Source organism: Coregonus clupeaformis, chromosome 4 (genome assembly GCF_020615455.1).
Source record: "Coregonus clupeaformis isolate EN_2021a chromosome 4, ASM2061545v1, whole genome shotgun sequence".
NCBI lineage: Eukaryota > Metazoa > Chordata > Actinopteri > Salmoniformes > Salmonidae > Coregonus > Coregonus clupeaformis.
This window is the reverse complement of record NC_059195.1, coordinates 5,399,415-5,421,839: the sequence shown is the minus strand read 5'-3', so window position 1 is coordinate 5,421,839 and position 22,425 is coordinate 5,399,415. Positions and strand designations below refer to the sequence as shown.

General features: G+C 42.7%; 1 protein-coding gene across 1 annotated transcript in view; it reads right to left on the bottom strand.

Moving 5' to 3' along the window:
- Positions 1-3,766: 3,766 nt before the first annotated feature.
- Positions 3,767-22,425, bottom strand: part of LOC121550615 (GPI inositol-deacylase-like) — a 44,616-nt gene continuing 25,957 nt past the window's right edge. Inside the window, exons 14-26 of the mRNA XM_041862947.2 lie at positions 20,601-20,676; positions 20,283-20,356; positions 19,976-20,030; positions 19,670-19,736; positions 19,407-19,512; positions 19,177-19,215; positions 18,744-18,928; positions 18,401-18,628; positions 6,861-6,996; positions 6,722-6,772; positions 6,420-6,655; positions 6,163-6,270; positions 3,767-6,051 (exon numbers count right to left, since the gene is read on the bottom strand). Coding sequence (XP_041718881.1) covers positions 5,913-6,051; positions 6,163-6,270; positions 6,420-6,655; positions 6,722-6,772; positions 6,861-6,996; positions 18,401-18,628; positions 18,744-18,928; positions 19,177-19,215; positions 19,407-19,512; positions 19,670-19,736; positions 19,976-20,030; positions 20,283-20,356; positions 20,601-20,676 — 1,500 coding nt within the window. The 3' untranslated portion in view covers positions 3,767-5,912. The remainder of the gene's footprint in view (positions 6,052-6,162; positions 6,271-6,419; positions 6,656-6,721; positions 6,773-6,860; positions 6,997-18,400; positions 18,629-18,743; positions 18,929-19,176; positions 19,216-19,406; positions 19,513-19,669; positions 19,737-19,975; positions 20,031-20,282; positions 20,357-20,600; positions 20,677-22,425) is intronic.

Genomic DNA, 22,425 nt, shown 5'->3' with positions numbered 1-22,425 from the left:
TTATGAAATTGGCTGCTACTCAGGATTTGACACCTGATATTGATGCAATCGTGAAGGCTAAAAGATGCCAAGTTTCAGGAGCAGCCGGTAGGCCACAGTGAGAGAAAGAGAGGGGAGGGGGTTAAACAGCGAGTAGGTCAAGTCTAATTGTAAGACTTGTAATGCTCTTTAAGAGACGTTTTGCACTCTGAAGAATAGTTATGTGAAAAAATAACATTTACTGTGGTAATGTAATATTTAAAGACCATGAACATTGTGATAACGTTCTTCATAGCTCCCACTTTAGTTTGTGCATAGTGTGGTGAGTCAGTTCAGGTGGTCAGAATGTATACTGTACATTAAAATAAGTTAAGTTAATAAGTTAATAAAACAAGTTGTTTTAATCAAAGTGAAATGCCATTTTTTCAGTTCCATAGGCCTATCTGTGAATAAATGTTTTGTGCCTTTGTAGATCCACTGTGATCTGTGAGTTATAATGCACATATGTAGGCTAAATTATAAATTAAGGCATAATATTGAAAAACAAAGGTAAAGATTTGGAGTTGACGTTATTTATAGGTTATTTTGCTATTATTTTACTGGCCCGGCCCACTTGAGATCAGATTGCGCTGTATGTGGCCCCTGAACCAAAATGAGTTTGACACCCCTGGTCTAGGAGCAACAACGGCTCAACCACAAAGTGATAGGCCACACAAGCCCACAGAACGGGACCGCAGAGTGCTGAAGAACGTAGTGCGTAAAAGTCTTCTCTCCTCAGTTGCAACACTCACTACCGAGTTCCAAACTGCCTCTGGAAGCAACATCAGCACAATAACTGTTCCTCGGGAGCTTCATGAAATGGGTTTCCATGGCCGAGCAGCCGCACACAAGCCTAAGATCACCATGCGCAATGCCAAGCATCGGCTGGAGTGGTGTAAAGCTCACCGCCATTGAACTCTGGAGCAGTGGAAACGCGTTTTCTGGAGTGATGAATCATACTTCACCATCTGGCAGTCCGACAGACGAATCTGGGCAATGTTCCAACATCTAGTGGAAAGCCTTCCAAGAAGAGTGGAGGATGTTATAGCAGCAAAGGGGGGGACCAACTCCATTTTAATGCCCATGATTTTGGAATGAGATGTTCGACAAGCATACTTTTGGCCATGAAGTGTACAATTATCTGTTAGGTCCCGCAGTCGAGCAGTGAATTTCAAACTCAGATTCAGGACCAAACACACATCACAACAAGAGAGACCTAAGACAACATAGCATGGCAGCAACACACGACAACACAGCAAGGTAGCAACCCAACATGAAAACAACATGGTAGCAACACAACATGGCAGCAGCACAAGACATGGTACAAACATTATTGGGCACAGACAACAGCACAAAGGGCAAGAAGGTAGAGACAACAATACATCACGCGAAGCAGCCACAACTGTCAGTAAGAGTGTCCATGTTTGAGTCTTTGAATGAAGAAATGGAGATAAAACTGTCTAGTTTGAGTGTTTTTTGCAGCTCATTCCAGTCGCTAGCTGCAGCGAACTGGAAAGAGGAGCAACCCAGGTATGTGTGTGCTTTGGGGACCTTTAACAGAATGTGCCTGACAGAATGAGTGGAGGATGAGGGCTGCAGTAGTTATCTCAGATAGGAGGGAGTGAGGCCTAAGAGGGTTTTGTAAATATACAGACATGACCAGTTTACAGAGGAGTATAGAGTGCAGTGATGTGTCCTATAAGGAGCATTGGTGGCAAAAAAAACAAGCATGTAGCTCAGTTGGTAGAGCATGCCGTTTGCAACGCCAGGGTTCTGGGTTCGATTCCCATAGGGGGTATGAAAAATACAAAAAATAATGTATGCACTCACTAACTGTATGTCGCTCTGGATAAGAGCGTCTGCTAAATGACTAAAATGTAAAATGTAAATCTGATGGCCGAATGGTAAAGAACATCTAGCCGCTCGAGAGCACCCTTACCTGCCAATCTATAAATTATGTCTCTGTAATCTAGCATGGTCATCTGAATCAGGGTTAGTTTGGCAGCTGCTGGTGAAAGAGGAGCGATAACGATAGAGGAAACCAAGTCTAGATTTAACCTTAGCCTGCAGCTTTGATATGTGCTGAGAAGGGCAGTGTTCTCTCTAGCCATACTCTCAAGTACTTGTATAAGGTGACTACCTCAAGCTCTAAACCCTGAGGTAGTAACCACACCGGTGGGTAGAGGGTCATTCTTCTTACCAAACCACATGACCTTTGGTTTGGAGGTGTTAAGAACAAGTTTAAGGGCAGAGAAAGCTTGTTGGACAATAAGAAAGCTTTGTTGTACAGCGTTTAACACAAAATCCGGGGAGGGGCCAGCTGAGTATAAGACTATCATCTGTATATAAATGGATGAGAGAGCTTCCTACTGCCTGAGCTATATTGTTGATGTAAATTGAGAAGAGCGTGGGGCCTAGGATCGAGCCTTGGGGTACTCCCTTGGTGAAAGGCAGTGGCTTAGATAGCAGATGTTCTGACTTTATACACTGCACTCTTTGAGAGAGGTAGTTAGCAAACCAGGCCAAAGACCCCTCAGAGACACCAATACTCCTTAGCCGGCCGACAAGGATGGAATGGTCTACCATATCAAAAGCTTTGGCCAAGTCAATAAAAATAGCAGCACATCATTGCTTAGAATCAAGGGCAATGGTTACATCATTTAGGACCTTTAAGGTTGCAGTGACACATCCATAACCTGAGTGGAAACCAGATTGCATACCAGAGAGAAAAATAAAAAGCTGACACTGAATATCCCTTTGAGCATGGTAAAGTTATTAATTAGACTTTGGATGGTGTATCAACACACCCAGTCCCTACAAAGATACAGGTGTCCTTCCTAACTCAGTTGCCGGAGAGGAAGGAAACCGCTCAGGGATATCACAATGAGGCCAATGGTGACTTTAAAACAGTTACCGAGTTTAATGGCTGTGATAGGAGAAAACTGAGGATGGATCATCAGCATTGTAGTTACTCCACAATACTAACCTAAATGACAGTGAAAAGAAGAATACCTGTACAGAATAAAAAATATTCCAAAACATGCGTCCTGTTTGCAACAAGGCACTAAAATAATACTGCAAAAAAATGTGGCAAAGCAATCAACTTTTTGTCCTGAATACAAAGTGTTATTTTTGGGGCAAATCCAATACAACACATTACTGAGTACCACTCTCCATATTTTCAAGCATAGTGGTGGCTGCATCAGGTTATGGGTATGCTTGTAATTGTTAAGGAATTGTTCGGGATAAGAAATAAACTGACTGTAGCTAAGCACAGGCAAAATCCTCACCTTTCAGCAGGACAATAACCTAAAACACAAGGCCAAATCTACACTGGAGTTGCTTCCCAAGACAGTGAATGTTCCTGAGTGGCCGAGTTACAGCTTTGACTTAAATCTACTTGAAAATCTATGGCATGACCTGAAAATGGTTGTCTAACAATGATCACCAACTAATCTGACAGAGCTTGAAGAGTTTTGAAAAGAATAATGGGTAAATGTTGCACAATCCAGGTGTGGAAAGCTCTTAGAGACTTACCCAGAACGACCCACAGCTGTAATCGCTGCCAAAGGTGCTTCTACAAATTAGTGAATCATGGGTGTGAATACTTACGTAAATGAGATATATTTCTGTATTTCATTTTCAATAAATTTGCAAACATTTCTAAAAACATGTTTTCACTGTCATTATGGGGTATTGTGTGTAGATGGGCAAGGACATTATTATTTTATCAATTTTGAATTCAGGCTTTAACAACAAAATGTGGAATAAGTCAAGGGTTATGAATACTTTCTGAAGGCACCGTAACCTTTGTTTATGACATCTGTCTGTCTTGCTAATGAAAGTGTTAAGACAGCTACAAGCAAAGGTTATGCTCACTACGGTTGTGCTGTTGCACTCAGATGACCACCGAGGCTGAGACGAGTCACATGTCAGAGATGCTGGTCTATGTGACAATCTTATGCCCTATACTCAAAGTGTCTTGATTGACAGGCAGATAGGAGTGAATGCGTGGAGGGGAACGGTCATATCGGCTGAAAGGCACTAGCTGCTTTGACCAAGGGTTGCCAACACAGCTGGTGATGAGGGGTGCTGGTGAGCATCAAAAGTGTACACACACACACACACACACACACACACACACACACACACACACACATTAGGGAACAGTAGAGGAAATACCAAGTGCTGATGTTTTCCAAGTAAGTAAAGACTCTTCCAGTGAATAATAGTGGCCATGGCCACTTAACGACATTAATCAAATATTTTCTAGCCAAATAGCCCTCCTTTTCAAGCTAGCTCTTCAAAATGGGAGGACATTTTGTTAGTCAGTAAGAGTAACACACAGTAGCTTGCAATAGAACGCCAAAGTCACATTCGTTTGCAAGGTAATATCAGATCTAAAATACTCTAGTATGGATGATGTCGACCTTGACTCCGTCCAAAGAGATGCATACAGTAGCAAAACTGCTCAGATAGTTATGTTACGACGTAGATACAACGTCACGTTATCCCCTAGTGCTATGATGTGGAATAGCATCTAACTCTGTATAACCTTCCTACAACATTGCACAACTGAATTAAGTTAAGTGTGCAGTGTCATCCCTTCCTCATGATATGGTAGGTAGTGAGGACCCTTTCACTTTAGATTGAGACTACCCAATAACATTCATAGCCATGGCCACATACTACATAATAATGACCATACTTGGCTAAGAACTGTTTATGTAGTTAAGAGCTCCACTTTCAATAACTAATCACCTGCGTTTTGAACTGGATGATTGCAACAGAAGGTAGAAACAGTTGTGGGTGTGTTATGAGAGAGATTACCGCAACAAAAGAAGAGAAAACAATTCATACACAGACTAAGCAATGACGGTTAGTTTACGCTAATTCTCCCTTGTAAACCTTTACACTGTCATTAGCATGACGGAACATGTCCTGTGCAGTTACAATAGCTAGCCAAGCAAGCGAGTTAGCCACAGTCATCTTGCGTACAGCTGCATGACGTCATTGCAACTAGGGTTGCAAAATTGAACAAGAAAACTAAACAGATTATTGGACACTTAAGGATTTTAGGTAATTTTCATAATATGTAAAAGATAGAAGAAAAAAAATTTAACATGAAAAATGTTAAATAGTAAATTACATGTAGTTTTGCAACCCTTATTGCAAAACTTGACAGCTCAAGACTGCTTACTTATGCATATTTTATGTCTTACTAGTGACAGAGTAAAGGAAAGGAAAGGGGGATACCTAGTCTGTTGTACAACTGAATGCATTCAACTGTGCTAAGTTCATGATAGTGGGTTTGATCAAAGTTAACAACAAGACAGGCCAGAATGTTTAGGGTCAATGGGGATGGGCAAACATTTGTCCATGTCTAATAAACAGACATCCAATAAACTGAGACACATCCCATCATACTCACATTACCACAATTATACTAAAATATATTAAATTACAGTTGTAGGAAATACAAATCACCAATATGTAAAACAATGAGAGCAATACCCTGTTGAGAACCACTAGTATCAGGAGTGTCTTTCGAGTGATTGCGTCATGCTCCTTGAAGGCAGAGCCATACATATACAGAGTAAGGCAAACATGGTTTAAGACTGGGAATTCCAATGGGAGCCATGTTTGCACTAAAAGCTCCATGACAATTATATTCTCCTAAGAATGGAATGCAAATGTTATTGTAATGGAATGCTTGGAGCCATCATGGTGGACAGTTTCACAAACTATGTATTTCTATGGCTCTGCTGCATAGGACCTCCAGGACCTGAAAGGGGAGCTCAACCCCAGGCCAGACTAGCTTCGACCAGTTTGGGGGCCTGACCCGGTTCTGTGAGTCTGCTGAGTGATAGGCCCAGCGCAGGTACCAGCAGAGCTCAGAAGAGAAAGGAAACAGCCAGTGGAACCAGGGCTGCAGACAGGAAGTAGGTTACTCGGTATAGATGGAGTGGGGAGAAGGTCACCATGGCAACAGAGAGAGGCAGCAGCAGGCGGGATGTGCTAGGCAGGGTTGTACTGAAATCCAAGCGTGTAATACAAGTTAAAACACACACGTATACACCTGGTGAAAGGACAGGACTGAGGACAGAAAGGTGTGTGACAAACTGAGCAGTATAGTAGAAGCACCTGTAGCTGAGAGTGAGTGTGTTACAGTTGATGAGCAGCACAGAGGCCATGAGGAGAGGCACGGTGTGTGGCCAGCAAGGGTCAGGATCCAATCGAGCAGCAGAATATCTGCAAAGAAGAGAAAAGGCAATTAAGGGGACTACGGAGAAAAATCACACAGTCCTACACACGGACACACACACACTAGAGTTAGGGAACAGTAAAGGATGGATATATGGCCGACAGGGTAAGGGCTACACACGAACACACTCCAGTACCTGAGGTTGCGGGTCCAGTGGATCAGTGATGGCGCACAGAGCATGACTGGAAGAGTGAGGAGAGCAGACAGGCTGAGGTGCAGCTGCAGATCATCTCTCACATCCTGCAGTACTGAGTCCGACAGCAGGGGGGCGCCGTTACATTCTTTAGGTTTGCTGTTCAGGGCCTCACTGTCCCCAGTGCTTTTCTCTTTGTTGCAAGTTCTGTTGTCTTGGTCTCTCTGTTTCTCAGGCGCCTGAAAGGGTAGTGAGGATAATTAATATATGAAGATTTTAGAGAGGGAAAAAATGCAGAATCTTACCAGGTTCAGCATATGACTCAGAGACCTCTCTGTCATCTGTAGCCTCAGAACCTGGACAGAAACATAGTCATACATTAGTAAACCACAGGGAAACCAAAAAGAACAAGGACTAAGTATTTAACAGGGGCCCCAGACTCACTCGGTAGAGATGGAGCAGGAAGGTGGCTGTGATTGACAGGGCTCCACAGGAAGCCCCACCCAACACGCTCAGACACAGGATGAGGAGGAGCTGAGTCCGTCTACGCAGGGTGCCGCAGTCCAGAGACACAGAGGGCCTGAGTGCACACACACACACAATTCAACTTGCTATAGACCACCAAGTGCCTATTCTTTGTTTTTTATTTTTACCCCTTTTTCGTGATATCCAATTGGTAGTTACAGTCTTGTCCCATTGCTCCAACTCCCGTAAGGACTCGGGAGAGGAGAAGGTCGAGAGCCATGCATCCTCTGAAACACGACCCTGCCAAGCTGCACTGCTTCTTGACACACTGCTTGCTTAACCCGGATGCCATCCACACCAATGTGTCGGAGGAAACACTGTACAACCGGCGACTGAAGTCAGCTTGCAGGCACCCGGCCCGCCACAAGGAGCCGATAGAGCGCGATGGGACAAGGATATCCCGGCTGGCCAAACCCTCCCCTAACCCGGGCGACGCTGGGCCAATTGTGCGCCGCCTCATGGGTCTCCCGGTCACGGCCGGCTATGACACAGCCTGGGATCGAACCCGGGGCTGTAGTGAGGAATATTTTTATTCTGTACAGGCTTCCTTTTCACTCTGTAATTTAGGTTAGTATTGTGGAGTAACTACAATGTTGATCCATCCTCCATTTTCTCCTATCACAGCCATTAAACTCTGTAACTGTTTTAAAGTCACCATTGGCCTCATGGTGAAATCTTTGAGCGGTTTCCTTCCTCTCCGGCAACTAAGTTAGGAAGGACGCCTGTTTATTTGTAGTGACTGGGTGTATTGATACACCATCCAAAGTCTAATTAATAACTTCACCATGCTCAAAGGGATATTCGATGTCTGCCTCTATTTTTTTTTACCCATCTACCATAAGCGCCCTTATTTGCGAGGCATTGGAAAACCTCCCTGGTCATTGTGGTTGACTATGTTTGAAATTCACTGCTCGACTGAGGGACCTTACAGATAATTGTATGTGTGGGGTACAGATGAGGTAGTCATTAAAAAAATCGTGTTAACCACTAATATTGAACACAGAATGAGTCCACGCAACTTATTGTGACTTGTTAAGCAAATGTTTACTCCTGAACTTATTTAGGCTTGCCATAACAAACGGGTTGAATACTTATTGACTCAAGACATTTAAGCTTTTCATTTTTTATTAACTTGTAAACATTTCTAAAAACATAATTCGACTTTGACATTACGGGGTATTGTGTGTAGGTAGGCCAGTGACACATAATCTCAATTTAATCCATTAAAAAATTCGGGCTGTAACAAAACAATTTGGATAAAGTCGAGGGGCACTGTATGCGATGTCAACAGAGGTATATTTTCTGGGTGACATACACTGAGTGTACAAAATATTAGGAACACCTCTTTCCATGACCAGGTGAATCAGTCACATTTGTTCTTTTAAACTATTGGACAGCACTGAGATCAAACTCACGGCGCTGAGAGCCAGAGCACGCTGCTTAGACCACTGCACCACAGCAGTTCACAATTCTCTAGCAAGCAGGGAAAGTACTTGATGATACTAAATAGTTTTTTTTTTTTTATGATTTTGTTTTATGCTTTCCCCAAACCATAGCCCTAACCTTAACCACTCGGAATGAATACCTAAACTTAACCCTTTGAGTTGTTTTTGTTTAAACCCTGTAACCATGCAGAATTAACCCTGTAACCATGCGGAATAAATGGGTCAAGAATTCAACTTTCTTCCACATTATGTCAAATCCCGACTTGAAACTATGAGATCAGGTTGCAGTGTAAAGTGGTTATCCGATAATTGTAAAGTGGTTATCCGACTTACAATAAGGTGAATGCACCAATTTGTAAGTCGCTCTGGATAAGAGCGTCTGCTAAATGACGTAAATGTAAATGTAAATGTGCCAACGAATTGAGGCTGTTCTGAGGGCAAAAGGGGATGCAACTCAATAATAGGAAGGTGTTCCTAATGTTTTGTACACTCAGTGTAAATATTGAATGGTTTTCATCAAGCTGTACACTCACGAAGAATCTTCAAAACTGTAACCAGTGCCTGAAATCTGGTTCAGGTCATCAGTCAACCTACCAGGGTATTTACAAACAGCACAGGAACAAAATCATCCACGTGTATTGATAACATCTTTACTAATGCTGCAGAAATATGTTCTAAAGCAGTATCCACACTTGTCGGATGTAGTGATCAAAATATAGTGCCCATATAAAAAATACAAAAAAGTTCCAAAGGCTGGGCCTAAAATGGTGTATAACAGATCATACAGTGCCTTGCAAAAGTATTCATCCCCATTGGCGTTTTTCCTATTTTGTTGCATTACAACCTGTAATTGAAATTGATTTTTATTTGGATTTCATGTAATGGACATACACAAAATAGTCCAAATTGGTGAAGTGGAATGAACAAAAATAACTTGTTGCAAAAAATTCTAAAAAATAAATAACGGAAAAGTGGTGCGTGCATATGTATTCACCCCCTTTGCTATGAAGCCCCTAAATAAGATCTGGTGCAACCAATTACCTTCAGAAGTCACATAATTAGTTAAATAAAGTCCACCTGTGTGCAATCTAAGTGTCACATGATCTCAATATATATACACCTGTTCTGAAAGGGCCCAGAGTCTGCAACACCACCAAGCAAGGGGCACCACCAAGCAAGCGGCACCATGAAGACCAAGGAGCTCTCCAAACAGGTCAGGGACAAAGTTGTGGAGAAGTACAGATCAGGGTTGGGTTATAAAACAATATCCGAAACTTTGAACATCCCACGGAGAACCATTAAATCCATTATAAAAAAATGGAAAGAATATGGCACCACAACAAACCTGCCAAAAGAGGGCCGCCCACCAAAACTCACGGACCAGGCAAGGAGGGCATTATTCATAGGCAACAAAGACACCAAAGATAACCCTGAAGGAGCTGCAAAGCTCCACAGTAGAGATTGGAGTATCTGTCCATAGGACCACTTTATGCCGTACACTCCACAGAGCTGGGCTTTACGGAAGAGTGGCCAGAAAAAAGCCATTGCTTAAAGAAAAAAAATAAGAAAACACGTTTGGTGTTCGCCAAAAGGCATGTGGGAGGCTCCACAAACATATGGAAGAAGGTACTCTGGTCAGATGAGACTAAAATTGAGCTTTTTGGCAATCAAGGAAAACGCTATGTCTGCCGCAAACCCAACACCTCTCATCACCATCCCTACAGTGAAGCATGGTGGTGGCAGCATCATGCTGTGGGGATGTTTTTCCATCGGCAGACACTGGGAAACTGGTCAGAATTGAAGGAATGATGGATGGCAGTAAATACAGGGAAATTCTTCAGGGAAACCTGTTTCAGTCTTCCAGAGATTTGAGACTGGGACGGAGGTTCACCTTCCAGCAGGACAATCACCCTAAGCATACTGCTAAAGCAACACTCGAGTGGTTTAACGGGAAACATTTAAATGTTTCGGGGGGGGTAGTTATGCACGCTCAAGTTCTGTTTTTTTTGTCTTATTTCTTGTTTGATTCACAATAAAAAATATTTTGCATCTTGCAAGTGGCAGGCATGTTGTGTAAATCAAATGATACAAACCCCACAAAAATCCATTTTAATTCCAGGTTGTAAGGCAACAAAATAGGAAAAATGCCAAGGGGGGTGAATACTTTCGCAAGCCACTGTACAAGAGGTTTTGTATAGATTCCCATGTTGAAGATATAATAATAGTAATAATAATATGCCATTTAGCAGACGCTTTTATCCAAAGCGACTTACAGTCATGCGTGCATACATTTTTGTGTATGGGTGGTCCAGGGGATCGAACCCACTACCTTGGCGTTACAAGCGCCGTGCTCTACCAGCTGAGCTACAGAGGACCAAATGATGTAAAGAATATTTGCTGGTCTGTTATGAGGAGCAACCAGACGCCGCACTTGACGCATTTATGAAAGTGCTTCTTCCAGTTTCTGATAAGCATGCACCCATTTAGAAACTGACTGTTGGGCCTCCCGAGTGGCGCAGCGGTCTAAGGCAGTGCTAGAGGCGTTACTACAGACCAGGGTTCATTCCAGGGCTGTGCCACACCGGCCGTGGCCGGGAGTCCCATAGGACGGCACACAATTGGCCCAGCATTGTCCGGGTTAGGGGAGGGTTTGGCTGGAGGGGCTTTACTTGGCTCATCGCGCTCTAGTGACTCCTTGTGGCGGGTTGGGTGCCTGCGGGCACATTTGTGCGGCTGGCTTCCGGGTGTTAAGGAGCGCGGTTAGGCGGGTCATGTTTCGGAGGACGCATGACTTTACCTTTGTCTCTCCCGAGTCCGTTGGGGAGTTGCAGCGATGAGACAAGATCGAAAAAGGGGGTAAAATACAAAAATAAATAAAAATTATAATAATAACTGACTATTAAAAAAACTGCTACATCCCTGTGGATTGAGGAGGAATTGAAAAACTATGGTTGAGAGGGTCGAGGCAAAAGGAACTGCAAATAAGTCTGGCTGCACAGCCGATGGGCAAACGTACTGTGAATTGAGAAGTCATGTGACGAAACTAAACAAAAATAATAAACTGTACTACAAAACAAAGATGAATGATATAAAGGATAATGGTAAAAACCTTTGGAGTACCTTCAATTACATTTTTGACAAAAAAGGCATACTCAACTCCATCCTTCATTGAAGCAGAAGGCTTATTCATCACTAAACCCTCTGATATTGCCCACTACTTTAATGACTTTACATTGGCAAGATTAGCAAATTTAGGCATGAATGCTATTTCACAGTAAACAAATTAACAACAGACTTTCAGCACGCTTATAGGGAAAGGCACTCAAGTACGGCACTGACACAAATTACTGATGATTGGCTGAAAAAAATTGATAATAAGAAGATTTTGGGAGCTGTTTCGTTACACTTCAGTGCAGCTTTGACATTATCGATCATAATCTGCTGCTGAAAAAAACGTATGTGTTATGGCTTTACATCCTCTGCTATATCATGGATTGACAGTTCCCTATCTAACAGAACACAGAGGGTTTTCTTTAATGGAAGCCTCTAACGTAAACCAGGTAGAGTGTGGTATACCTCAAGGCAGCAGTCTTGGTCCTTTACTGTTTTCAATTTTTACTAATGACTTGCCACTAGCAATGAGTAAAGCCTGTGTGTCTATGTACGCTTATGACTCGACATTATACACATCAGCTACCACAGCAAGTGAAATCACTGCAACCATTAAAGAGCTGCAGTCAGTTTTAGAATGGGTGGCTAGCAATAAGCTAGTCCTAAATACAGTGGGGGAAAAAAGTATTTAGTCAGCCACCAATTGTGCAAGTTCTCCCACTTAAAAAGATGAGAGAGGCCTGTAATTTTCATCATAGGTACACGTCAACTATGACAGACAAAATGAGAAAAAACATCCAGAAAATCACATTGTAGGATTTTTAATGAATTTATTTGCAAATTATGGTGGAAAACAAGTATTTGGTCAATAACAAAAGTTTCTCAATACTTTGTTATATACCCTTTGTTGGCAATGACACAGGTCAAACGTTTTCTGTATGTCTTCACAAGGTTTTCACACACTGTTGCTGGTATTTTGGCCCATTCCTCCATGCAGATCTCCTCTAGAGCAGTGATGTTTTGGGGCTGTCGCTGGGCAACACGGACTTTCAACTCCCTCCAAAGATTTTCTATGGGGTTGAGATCTGGAGACTGGATAGGCCACTCCAGGACCTTGAAATGCTTCTTACGAAGCCACTCCTTCGTTGCCCGGGCGGTGTGTTTGGGATCATTGTCATGCTGAAAGACCCAGCCACGTTTCATCTTCAATGCCCTTGCTGATGGAAGGAGGTTTTCACTCAAAATCTCACAATACATGGCCCCATTCATTCTTTCCTTTCCACGGATCAATCGTCCTGGTCCCTTTGCAGAAAAACAGCCCCAAAGCATGATGTTTCCACCCCCATGCTTCACAGTAGGTATGGTGTTCTTTGGATGCAACTCAGCATTCTTTGTCCTTCAAACACGACGAGTTGAGTTTTTACCAAAAAGTTATATTTTGGTTTCATCTGACCATATGACATTCTCCCGATCCTCTTCTGGATCATCCAAATGCACTCTAGCAAACTTCAGACGGGCCTGGACATGTACTGGCTTAAGCAGGGGGACACATCTTGCACTGCAGGATTTGAGTCCCTGGCGGCGTAGTGTGTTACTGATGGTAAGCTTTGTTACTTTGGTCCCAGCTCTCTGCAGGTCATTCACTAGGTCCCCCCGTGTGGTTCTGGGATTTTTGCTCACCGTTCTTGTGATCATGTTGACCCCACGGGGTGAGATCTTGCGTGGAGCCCCAGATCGAGGGAGATTATCAGTGGTCTTGTATGTCTTCCATTTCCTAATAATTGCTCCCACAGTTGATTTCTTCAAACCAAGCTGCTTACCTATTGCAGATTCAGTCTTCCCAGCCTGGTGCAGGTCTACAATTTTGTTTCTGGTGTCCTTTGACAGCTCTTTGGTCTTGGCCATAGTGGAGTTTGGAGTGTGACTGTTTGAGGTTGTGGACAGGTGTCTTTTATACTGATAACAAGTTCAAACAGGTGCCATTAATACAGGTTACGAGTGGAGGACAGAGGAGCCTCTTAAAGAAGAAGTTACAGGTCTGTGAGAGCCAGAAATCTTGCTTGTTTGTAGGTGACCAAATACTTATTTTCCTCCATAATTTGCAAATAAATTCATTAATAATCCTACAATGTGATTTTCTGGAGAAAAAAAATCTCAATTTGTCTGTCATAGTTGACGTGTACCTATGATGAAAATTACAGGCCTCTCTCATCTTTTTAAAGTGGGAGAACTTACACAATTGGTGGCTGACTAAATACATTTTTCCCCCACTGTATATCTAAAAACCCTAAACCTCATCTAAATCTTGTAATAAATAATGTGGCAATTGAGCAAGTTGAGGAGACTAATCTGCTTGGTTTAACACTAAATTGTAAACTGACATAGTCAAAACATAATGATGCAATGGTTGCTAAGATGGAGAGAGGTCTGTCCGTGATAAAGCGCTGCTCTGCTTTCACAATCAACAAAACAAGTCCTACAAGACCGTAGTTTTATCACACCTGGACTACTACCCAGTTATATGGTCAAGTGCTGCAAAGAAGGACATAGGCAAATTACACGGAGGGCTAATGTCAAATCTCTCCTGGTCGAAAGTAGAGATTGACTGCATCACTACTCGTCTTTGTGAGAGAAAGCACTGAACTGTCTGTTCAAACTGCTAACATACAGCTCAGACACCAATACATAGCCGACAAAACATGCAACTTGGAGGCTCTTCACAGTTTCTAAGGACAGAACAGAGGCTGGGAAACGCACAGTACTACATAGAGCAATGACTCCACTTCAGGTAACCCAAACTAGCAGTAAAATCAGATTTAAAAAACAGATAACACCTCGCGGCACAACGCGGACTGTGAAGACACACACAAACAACAATACAATATTATTGTGTGTGTGTGTGTGTGTGTGTGTGTGTGTGTGTAAAATTGTACATTTGTAATGGTGGTGCAGTGTGAATTTGTATAGGGCACAATGTCTTGTGTGATGTTTTGCCTTATTTATGATGTAGACCAGGGCTATTCAGCTAGTGGCCCGCACGCCATAACTGGCCCGTTTATCAATTTAGAATGGCCCTTTGATCAATTCTGAACATGAATAAGAAAAATAAGCAAAAAAAGATCTGCAAAAATCTGATGTTTAGTGCCAAAAGGATCCCTCGTTCAATATTCTCCAATGTGAGAATCTGTTTGCTGTAGTCCTGTCCATTAAGTGCTGTCAATCAATATCACCCATCATACCAGTTACAGCCAATCAGAGCTGCTAACAGGGGTACAGGGTCTGTCTGCCTGCCTATTGTCGCTTTCATAGCAGATGAGATCCCTACACTGCCTGATACACCAGAGCGTGCTTTGCGCTTAACTCAGTGGGGACTTAAGAAACACCATGGACTCAGTTATGGCTATCAAACTTTATCCGATCAACATCTAGCCTGCAACATTGCTTGTTTCGTAGTCTACTTTTACAAAGGGTTTGGTGGCTAAGCATGGGTAATAATGCTCTCAAGAGAGCAGCTTATGTGAGCTTAGGGAGGAGATACTGTAGTTGCTTTTTTCCGCAATTGCCGCCACAAGAAAGCCAACACACAGTGCATTTGTAAAGTATTCAGACCCCTTGACTTTTTCCACATTGTTACGTTACAGCCTTATTCTAAAATTGATTAAATTGTTTTACCCCATCACAAAGCAAAAACAGATTTTTAGAAACGTTTGCAAATTCATTACAAATTAAAAACGGAAATATCACATAAGTTTTCAAGACCCTTTACTCAGTACTTTGTTGAAGCACCTTTGGCAGCGATTACAGCCTTGAGTCTTCTTGGGTATGACGCTACAAGCTTGGCACACCTGTATTTGGGGAGTTTCTTCCATTCTTCTCTGCAGATCCTCTCAAGCTCTGTCAGGTTGGATGGGGAGCGTCGCTGCACAGCTATTTTCAGGTCTCTCCAGAGATGTTCGATCGGGTTCAAGTCTGGGCTCTGGCTGGGCCATTCAAGGACATTCAGAGACTTGTCCTGAAGCCACTCCTGCGTTGTCTTGGCTGTGTACTTAGGGTCATTGTCCTGTTGGAAGGTGAACCTTCGCCCCAGTCTGAGGTTCTGAGCGCTCTGTTGCAGGTTTTCATCAAGGATCTTTGTACTTTGCTCCGTTCATCTTTCCCTCGATCCTGACTAGTCTCCCTGCCATTGAAAAACATCCCCACAGCATGATGCTGCCACCACCATGCTTCACCGTAGGGATGGTGCCAGGTTTCCTCCAGATGTGACGCTTGGCATTCAGGCCAAAGAGTTCAATCTTGGTTTCATCAGACCAGAGAATCTTGTTTCTCATGGTCTGAGAGTCTTTGGGTGCCTTTTGGCAATCTCCAAGCGGGCTGTCATGTGCCTTTTTCTGAGGAGTGGCTTCCGTCTGGCCACTCTACCATAAAGGAATGATTGGTGGAGTGCTGCAGAGATGGGAGAACCTTCCAGAAGGACAACCATCTCCACAGAGGAACTCTTGAGCTCTGTCAGAGTGACCATCTGTTTCTTGGTCACCTCCCTGACCAAGGCCCTTCTCCCCCGATAGCTCAGTTTGGCCGGGCGGCCAGCTCTAGGAAGAGTCTTGGGGGTTCCAAACTTCTTCCATTTAAGAATGATGGAGGCCACTGTGTTCTTGGGGACCTTCAATGCTGCAGACATTTTTTGGTACTCTTCCCTAGATCTGTGCCTCGACACAATCCTGTCTCGGAGCTCTACGGACAATTCCTTCGACCTCATGGCTTTTGCCCTGACATGCACTGTCAACTGTGGGATCTTATATAGACAGGTGTGTGCCTTTCCAAATCATGTCCAATCAATTGAATTTACACAGGTGGACTCCAAGTTGTAGAAATATCTCAAGGATGATCAATGGAAACAGGATGCACCTGAGCTCAATTTCAAGTCTCATAACAAAGGGTCTGAATACTTATGTAAATAAAGTATCAGTTTTTAATTTGTAATCAATTTGCAAAAATTACACAAAAATAACTGTTTTGGCTTTGTCATTATATGTTTTTTAAATATTTGTTAAACCTATTTTATAATAAGGCTGTAACGTAACAAAATGTGGAAAAAGTTAAGGGGTCTGAATACTTTCCGAATGCACTGTATCTATAAGGTCTCTCAATCGAGTAGTGAATTTCAAGCACAGATTCAACCACAAGGACCAGGGAGGTTTTTCAATGCCTCGCAAATTAGGGCACCGATTGGTAGACGTGTAAAAATAAAAAAAGCAGACGCTGAATATGTCTTTGAGCATGGTGAAGTTATTAATTAGGCTTCGGATGATGTATCACTACACCCAGTCCCTACAAAGATACAGGCGTCCTAACTAACTCAGTTGCCAGAGAGGAAGGAAACTGCTCAGGGATTTCACCATGAGGCCGATGGTGATTTTAAAAGAGTTACAGAGTTTAATGGTTGTGATATGAGAAAACTGAGGATGATCAATAACATTGTAGTTACTTCACAATGCTAACCTAAATTACAGTGAAAAGAAGGAAGCCTGTACAGAATAAAAATATTCCAAAACATGCATCCTGTTGGCAACAAGGCACTTAGGTAATAATGCAAAAAATTTGCCAATGAAATTAACGTTTTGTCCTAAATACAAAGCAATATGTTTGGGGCAAATCCAATACAACACATCACTGAGTACCACTTTTTCAAGCATGGAGGTGGCTGCATCATGTTATGGGTATGCTTGTCATCGGCAAGGACTAGGGAGTTTGTTTTAGCATAAAAAGAAATGCAAGAAAGCTAAACGCAGGCAAAATCCTAGAGGAAAACCTGGTTCAGTCTGCTTTCCATCAGACACTGGGAGATTAATTCACCTGTCAGCAGGAAAATAACCTAAAACACGAGGCCAAATCTACACTGGAGTTGCTTACCAAGACGACGCTGAATGTTCCTGAGTGGCCTAGTTAGTTGACTTAAATCAGCTTAAATCTATGGCAAGACTTGAAAATGGGTTTCTAGCAATGATCACCAACCAACTTGACAGAGCTTGAAGAATCTTTAAAAGAATAATGTGCAAATATTGTACAATCCAGGTGTGCAAAAGCTCTTAGAGACTTACCCCAAAAAAACACAGCTGTCATTGCTGCCAAAGGTGATTTATAACATGTATTGTCTCAGGGGGGTGAATACTTATCTAATCAAGATACATTAGGGTTTTATTTTTCATCAATGTTTTATAAACGTTAGAATTTTTCTTCCACTTTGACATTAGAGTATTTTGTGTAGATCGTTGACCAAAAATTACAATTAAATCCATTTTAATCCCACTTTGTATAAACAAAATGTGGAAAGAGTCAAGGCACTGTATGTAAAACGGACAGGAAAGTAGAAATGAATTAATGTGATGTAGGTCAACTGTGTTATAAGTACAAATGTGTTCTATTATTTAAATAATTTGATGCACTGAATTAGGCTAATCTTAAAACAAATCAAATTAACTTTTAGCAATATTTAACTTTGATAAAAGTGCTTTATAAGATTATAATTGTGTTTGTGCATTGTTTTTGATACCGGTTTTAGGAAGTGTAATCCCATGTAGAAGATTTCTGGCCCCGCTGTAAATAACCTTTTTCAAATATGGCCCCTGTAAGAATATAGTTGAATAGCCCTGATGTAGATTATCGTTTTGTTGTGATGTGTTGTTTTTGGTCCCCAGGAAGAGTAGCGGTTACTTTGGCAGCTGCTAATGGGGATCTTAATAAAATGCTAAAAAACTCATTATAATTCAATTAAATGTATTAAAACACACACACACACACACACACACACACACACACACACACACACACACGCATACTAGATTCACCGAATTCCAATTGCATTCAATTTAGTTAAATATAATTCATGAGGGGGCGGGGCATTACCTGTGCAGGGGGGCTAATAACAACGAGAGCAGCTGTAGAGAGAGTCGGAGCAGCGCGCTGCCCCAGAAAGCCACAGCCGCTCCCAAAACATACAGCAGGGGGGACAGGAGGCGTGGCCAGTCTTCATTTGGGGGCACCCCCTCCTGTGTCGTACCATCTGGGGAGGTGGCAGGGAGAGCGTCTAAGGGTGGGAGATGAGTGGACCAACTATCCCGGAACCAGTTACACCTGGATACAAATAAAGGGATGGAGGAAGGAGGGACTTTGTGTGGTTTGATGTAATACGAGTGGTCTTTCACAGTGTGTGAGTGCACATGCATTTGTGTATGAATAATAGTTCTACCTGAGCAGCAGATGCAGCAGGTAGACGGGTAGGTCCACCTTGTGGGGCTGCAGGGCTCTGGCCACGGCCTGGCTCATCTGTAGGGGGTGCCCCGTCCTCACCACAGAGGACATCTGCCCCCCACAGGCCAGTAGGAGCGCTACAGCCGTGTACACAGGCAACACGGGCCCACAGAACCTCAGAACCTGGAAGGACAGCAGGGAAGAAAGTAAGGGCTGGATTCAATCCGTATCGCGGGAGATCCGCGTTATAGCTTGATTGAAATACGGATTGAATCCAGCCCTTTGTTAGTTAGCCAATTAGTAATATTGGTGTGTTTGAATTAAGCACATTTTCCTCTGTTAAACACAAAGCTAAATGACCCTGGACTACTACTACACTAGTAACTCTGTATGAAAGGTTGAGAGCTGAGGGTAGAGAGTATGGGTCTTACCTGTCCCAGCACTCTGGGAAATGATGTTCTCACAGATACCTGGGAGGGATGAGAAAGGGAGATTGAGACAATTTTTTGAGAAAATGGGAAGTTCAATAAAAATTGCTTTAAAAACCACTTGTTTCAGCATGAAGCCTTTATCGGGGTCCAATGCCTCACACTAATGGGCAATACCATGTAGAGATAACACACATTAACAAAAGTATCCTATCTAATTCTGTGGGCAGTACCTTATACTGGCAGTTGGGGGCAGTGTGGAGCTGCAGCAGGACACCAGAGGTGTTGTCAGGACGACTTGTATGGAGCATGCCCGATATCTCTGTTACCGAGGGAACACTGAAGAGACATGCAGAGGGATAGACCAAATAAAAAGTTTAAGTTTAATACGTTTTCCATTGAGTTACCAGTAAATATATTAAATATAAAAATAGCCAAATGCCATAGGAATGGACAGACAGACAGATAGATGGACGGACAGGGGGTAAGCTCTTACCTGGACGTGGTAACTGAGTCCTCCCTAAACCATGGCACCTTCATTCTGTAGACATTGGGCAGTCTGTCTATACATAGAGACAATGACATCACTAAATCCAACATTACTAGTATGTTTGCATTTTAAACCATTACCAAAATCATACACTATACCAAAATGACATCACTGAGCCTAATGCAAAACAACTATGGAATTTATTGAGGTGATTAAGAGCAGCTGTCAACCAAAACACTACTGTCAAAAACAAACACGCATCCTATCAGTTACTAAAAATGTGCTCCTGCAAAACTGTAGACCTCTGCTTACCTGCTTTGGTTACTTTGCAGTGGCTTACGACTGAGATTCTGAACGCCTGATAGACCTGATGATACAGAGGTCAGTAAGTATTACATTTTTACATTTTAGTCATTTAGCAGACGCTCTTATCCAGAGCGACTTACAGTTAGTGAGTGCATACGTTTTTTTTAAGACCAAATATCTTTGTCTTGTTCTGCCAGTACTGTATGTAGGTTGTTGTCGTTGTTCAGGCTCCTGATAGAATGTACTGACTGCAAGTAGTGGATAATTAATTGACCAACCTTATTATATAAACATATAATTCAGATAGGCTTACCTGGTGAAAATGCTGCAGTTCAATGGTGTGCAGAAGTCCGGTGGAGTTGAGAGTGACATCACTAACAGTCATGCCTGAACAAGAGAGGACCCACAGAGTTAAACCATAGGAAGCCAGTGTTGCCCACCGAATAAGAAATATCAACAGATGGATACAAATCTATACTACCCCTCAACAAATTCAGTACACTTAACAAACTAGTTCTTGCTAAATAAACCGACCAAAATACATATTTCCGACACACCAGACTTAGAGAATGATGATAAAGATGCAAAACTTACTTTTTACAGGGAGGAATTAGAGAAAAGGTGGACTCACCAAAGGACAGAACGTGTGGTACTTGCACAGAGATGGTCTGAGACTCCTGTCTCTGCCACTCACACTCCACTGTGAACTGTGGGACACAGAGTAGAAGAGATACACACGAATGGCACTACAAGAGTTTCTCTACCTCTCTTCCCATTTGTTAACCAGTGCTATGCATATGGATGGCGCTACCATTGAGAAAAATCTCTATATAAACACACACAGTATACAGTGGGGAGAACAAGTATTTGATACACTGCCGATTTTGCAGGTTTTCCTACTTACAAAGCATGTAGAGGTCTGTAATTTTTATCATAGGTACACTTCAACTGTGAGAGATGGAATCTAAAACAAAAATCCAGAAAATCACATTGTATGATTTTTAAGTAATTAATTTGCATTTTATTGCATGACATAAGTATTTGATCACCTACCAACCAGTAAGAATTCCGACTCTCACAGACCTGTTAGTTTTTCTTTAAGAAGCCCTCCTGTTCTCCACTCATTACCTCTATTAACTGCACCTGTTTGAACTCGTTACCTGTATAAAAGACACTTGTCCACACACTCAATCAAACAGACTCCAACCTCTCCACAATGGCCAAGACCAGAGAGCTGTGTAAGGACATCAGGGATACAATTGTAGACCTGCACAAGGCTGGGATGGGCTACAGGACAATAGGCAAGCAGCTTGGTGAGAAGGCAACAACTGTTGGCGCAATTATTAGAAAATGGAAGAAGTTCAAGATGACGGTCAATCACCCTCGGTCTGGGGCTCCATGCAAGATCTCACCTTGTGGGGCATCAATGATCATGAGGAAGGTGAGGGATCAGCCCAGAACTACACGGCAGGACCTGGTCAATGACCTGAAGAGAGCTGGGACCACAGTCTCAAAGACAACCATTAGTAACACACTACGCCGTCATGGATTAAAATCCTGCAGCGCACGCAAGGTCCCCCTGCTCAAGCCAGCGCATGTCCAGGCCCGTCTGAAGTTTGCCAATGACCATCTGGATGATCCAGAGGAGGAATGGGAGAAGGTCATGTGGTCTGATCAGACAAAAATATAGTTTTTTGGTCTAAACTCCACTCGCCGTGTTTGGAGGAAGAAGAAGGATGAGTACAACCCCAAGAACACCATCCCAACCGTGAAGCATGGAGGTGGAAACATCATTCTTTTGGGATGCTTTTCTGCAAAGAGGACAGGACGACTGCACCGTATTGAGGGGAGGATGGATGGGGCCATGTATCGCGAGATCTTGGCCATTAACCTCCTTCCCTCAGTAAGAGCATTGAAGATGGGTCGTGGCTGGGTCTTCAAGCATGACAACGACTCGAAACACACAGCCAGGGCAACTAAGGAGTGGCTCCGTAAGAAGCATCTCAAGGTCCTGGAGTGGCCTAGCCAGTCTCCAGACCTGAACCCAATAAAAAATCTTTGGAGGGAGCTGAAAGTCCGTATTGCCCAGCGACAGCCCCGAAACCTGAAGGATCTGGAGAAGGTCTGTACGGAGGAGTGGGCCAAAATCCCTGCTGCAGTGTGTGCAAACCTGGTCAAGACCTACAGGAAACGTATGATCTCTGTAATTGCAAACAAAGGTTTCTGTACCAAATATTAAGTTCTGCTTTTCTGATGTATCAAATACTTATGTCATGCAATAAAATGCAAATTAATTACTTAAAAATCATACAATGTGATTTTCTGGATTTTTGTTTTAGATTCCGTATCTCACAGTTGAAGTGTACCTATGATAAAAATTACAGACCTCTACATGCTTTGTAAGTAGGAAAACCTGCAAAATCGGCAGTGTATCAAATACTTGTTCTCCCCACTGT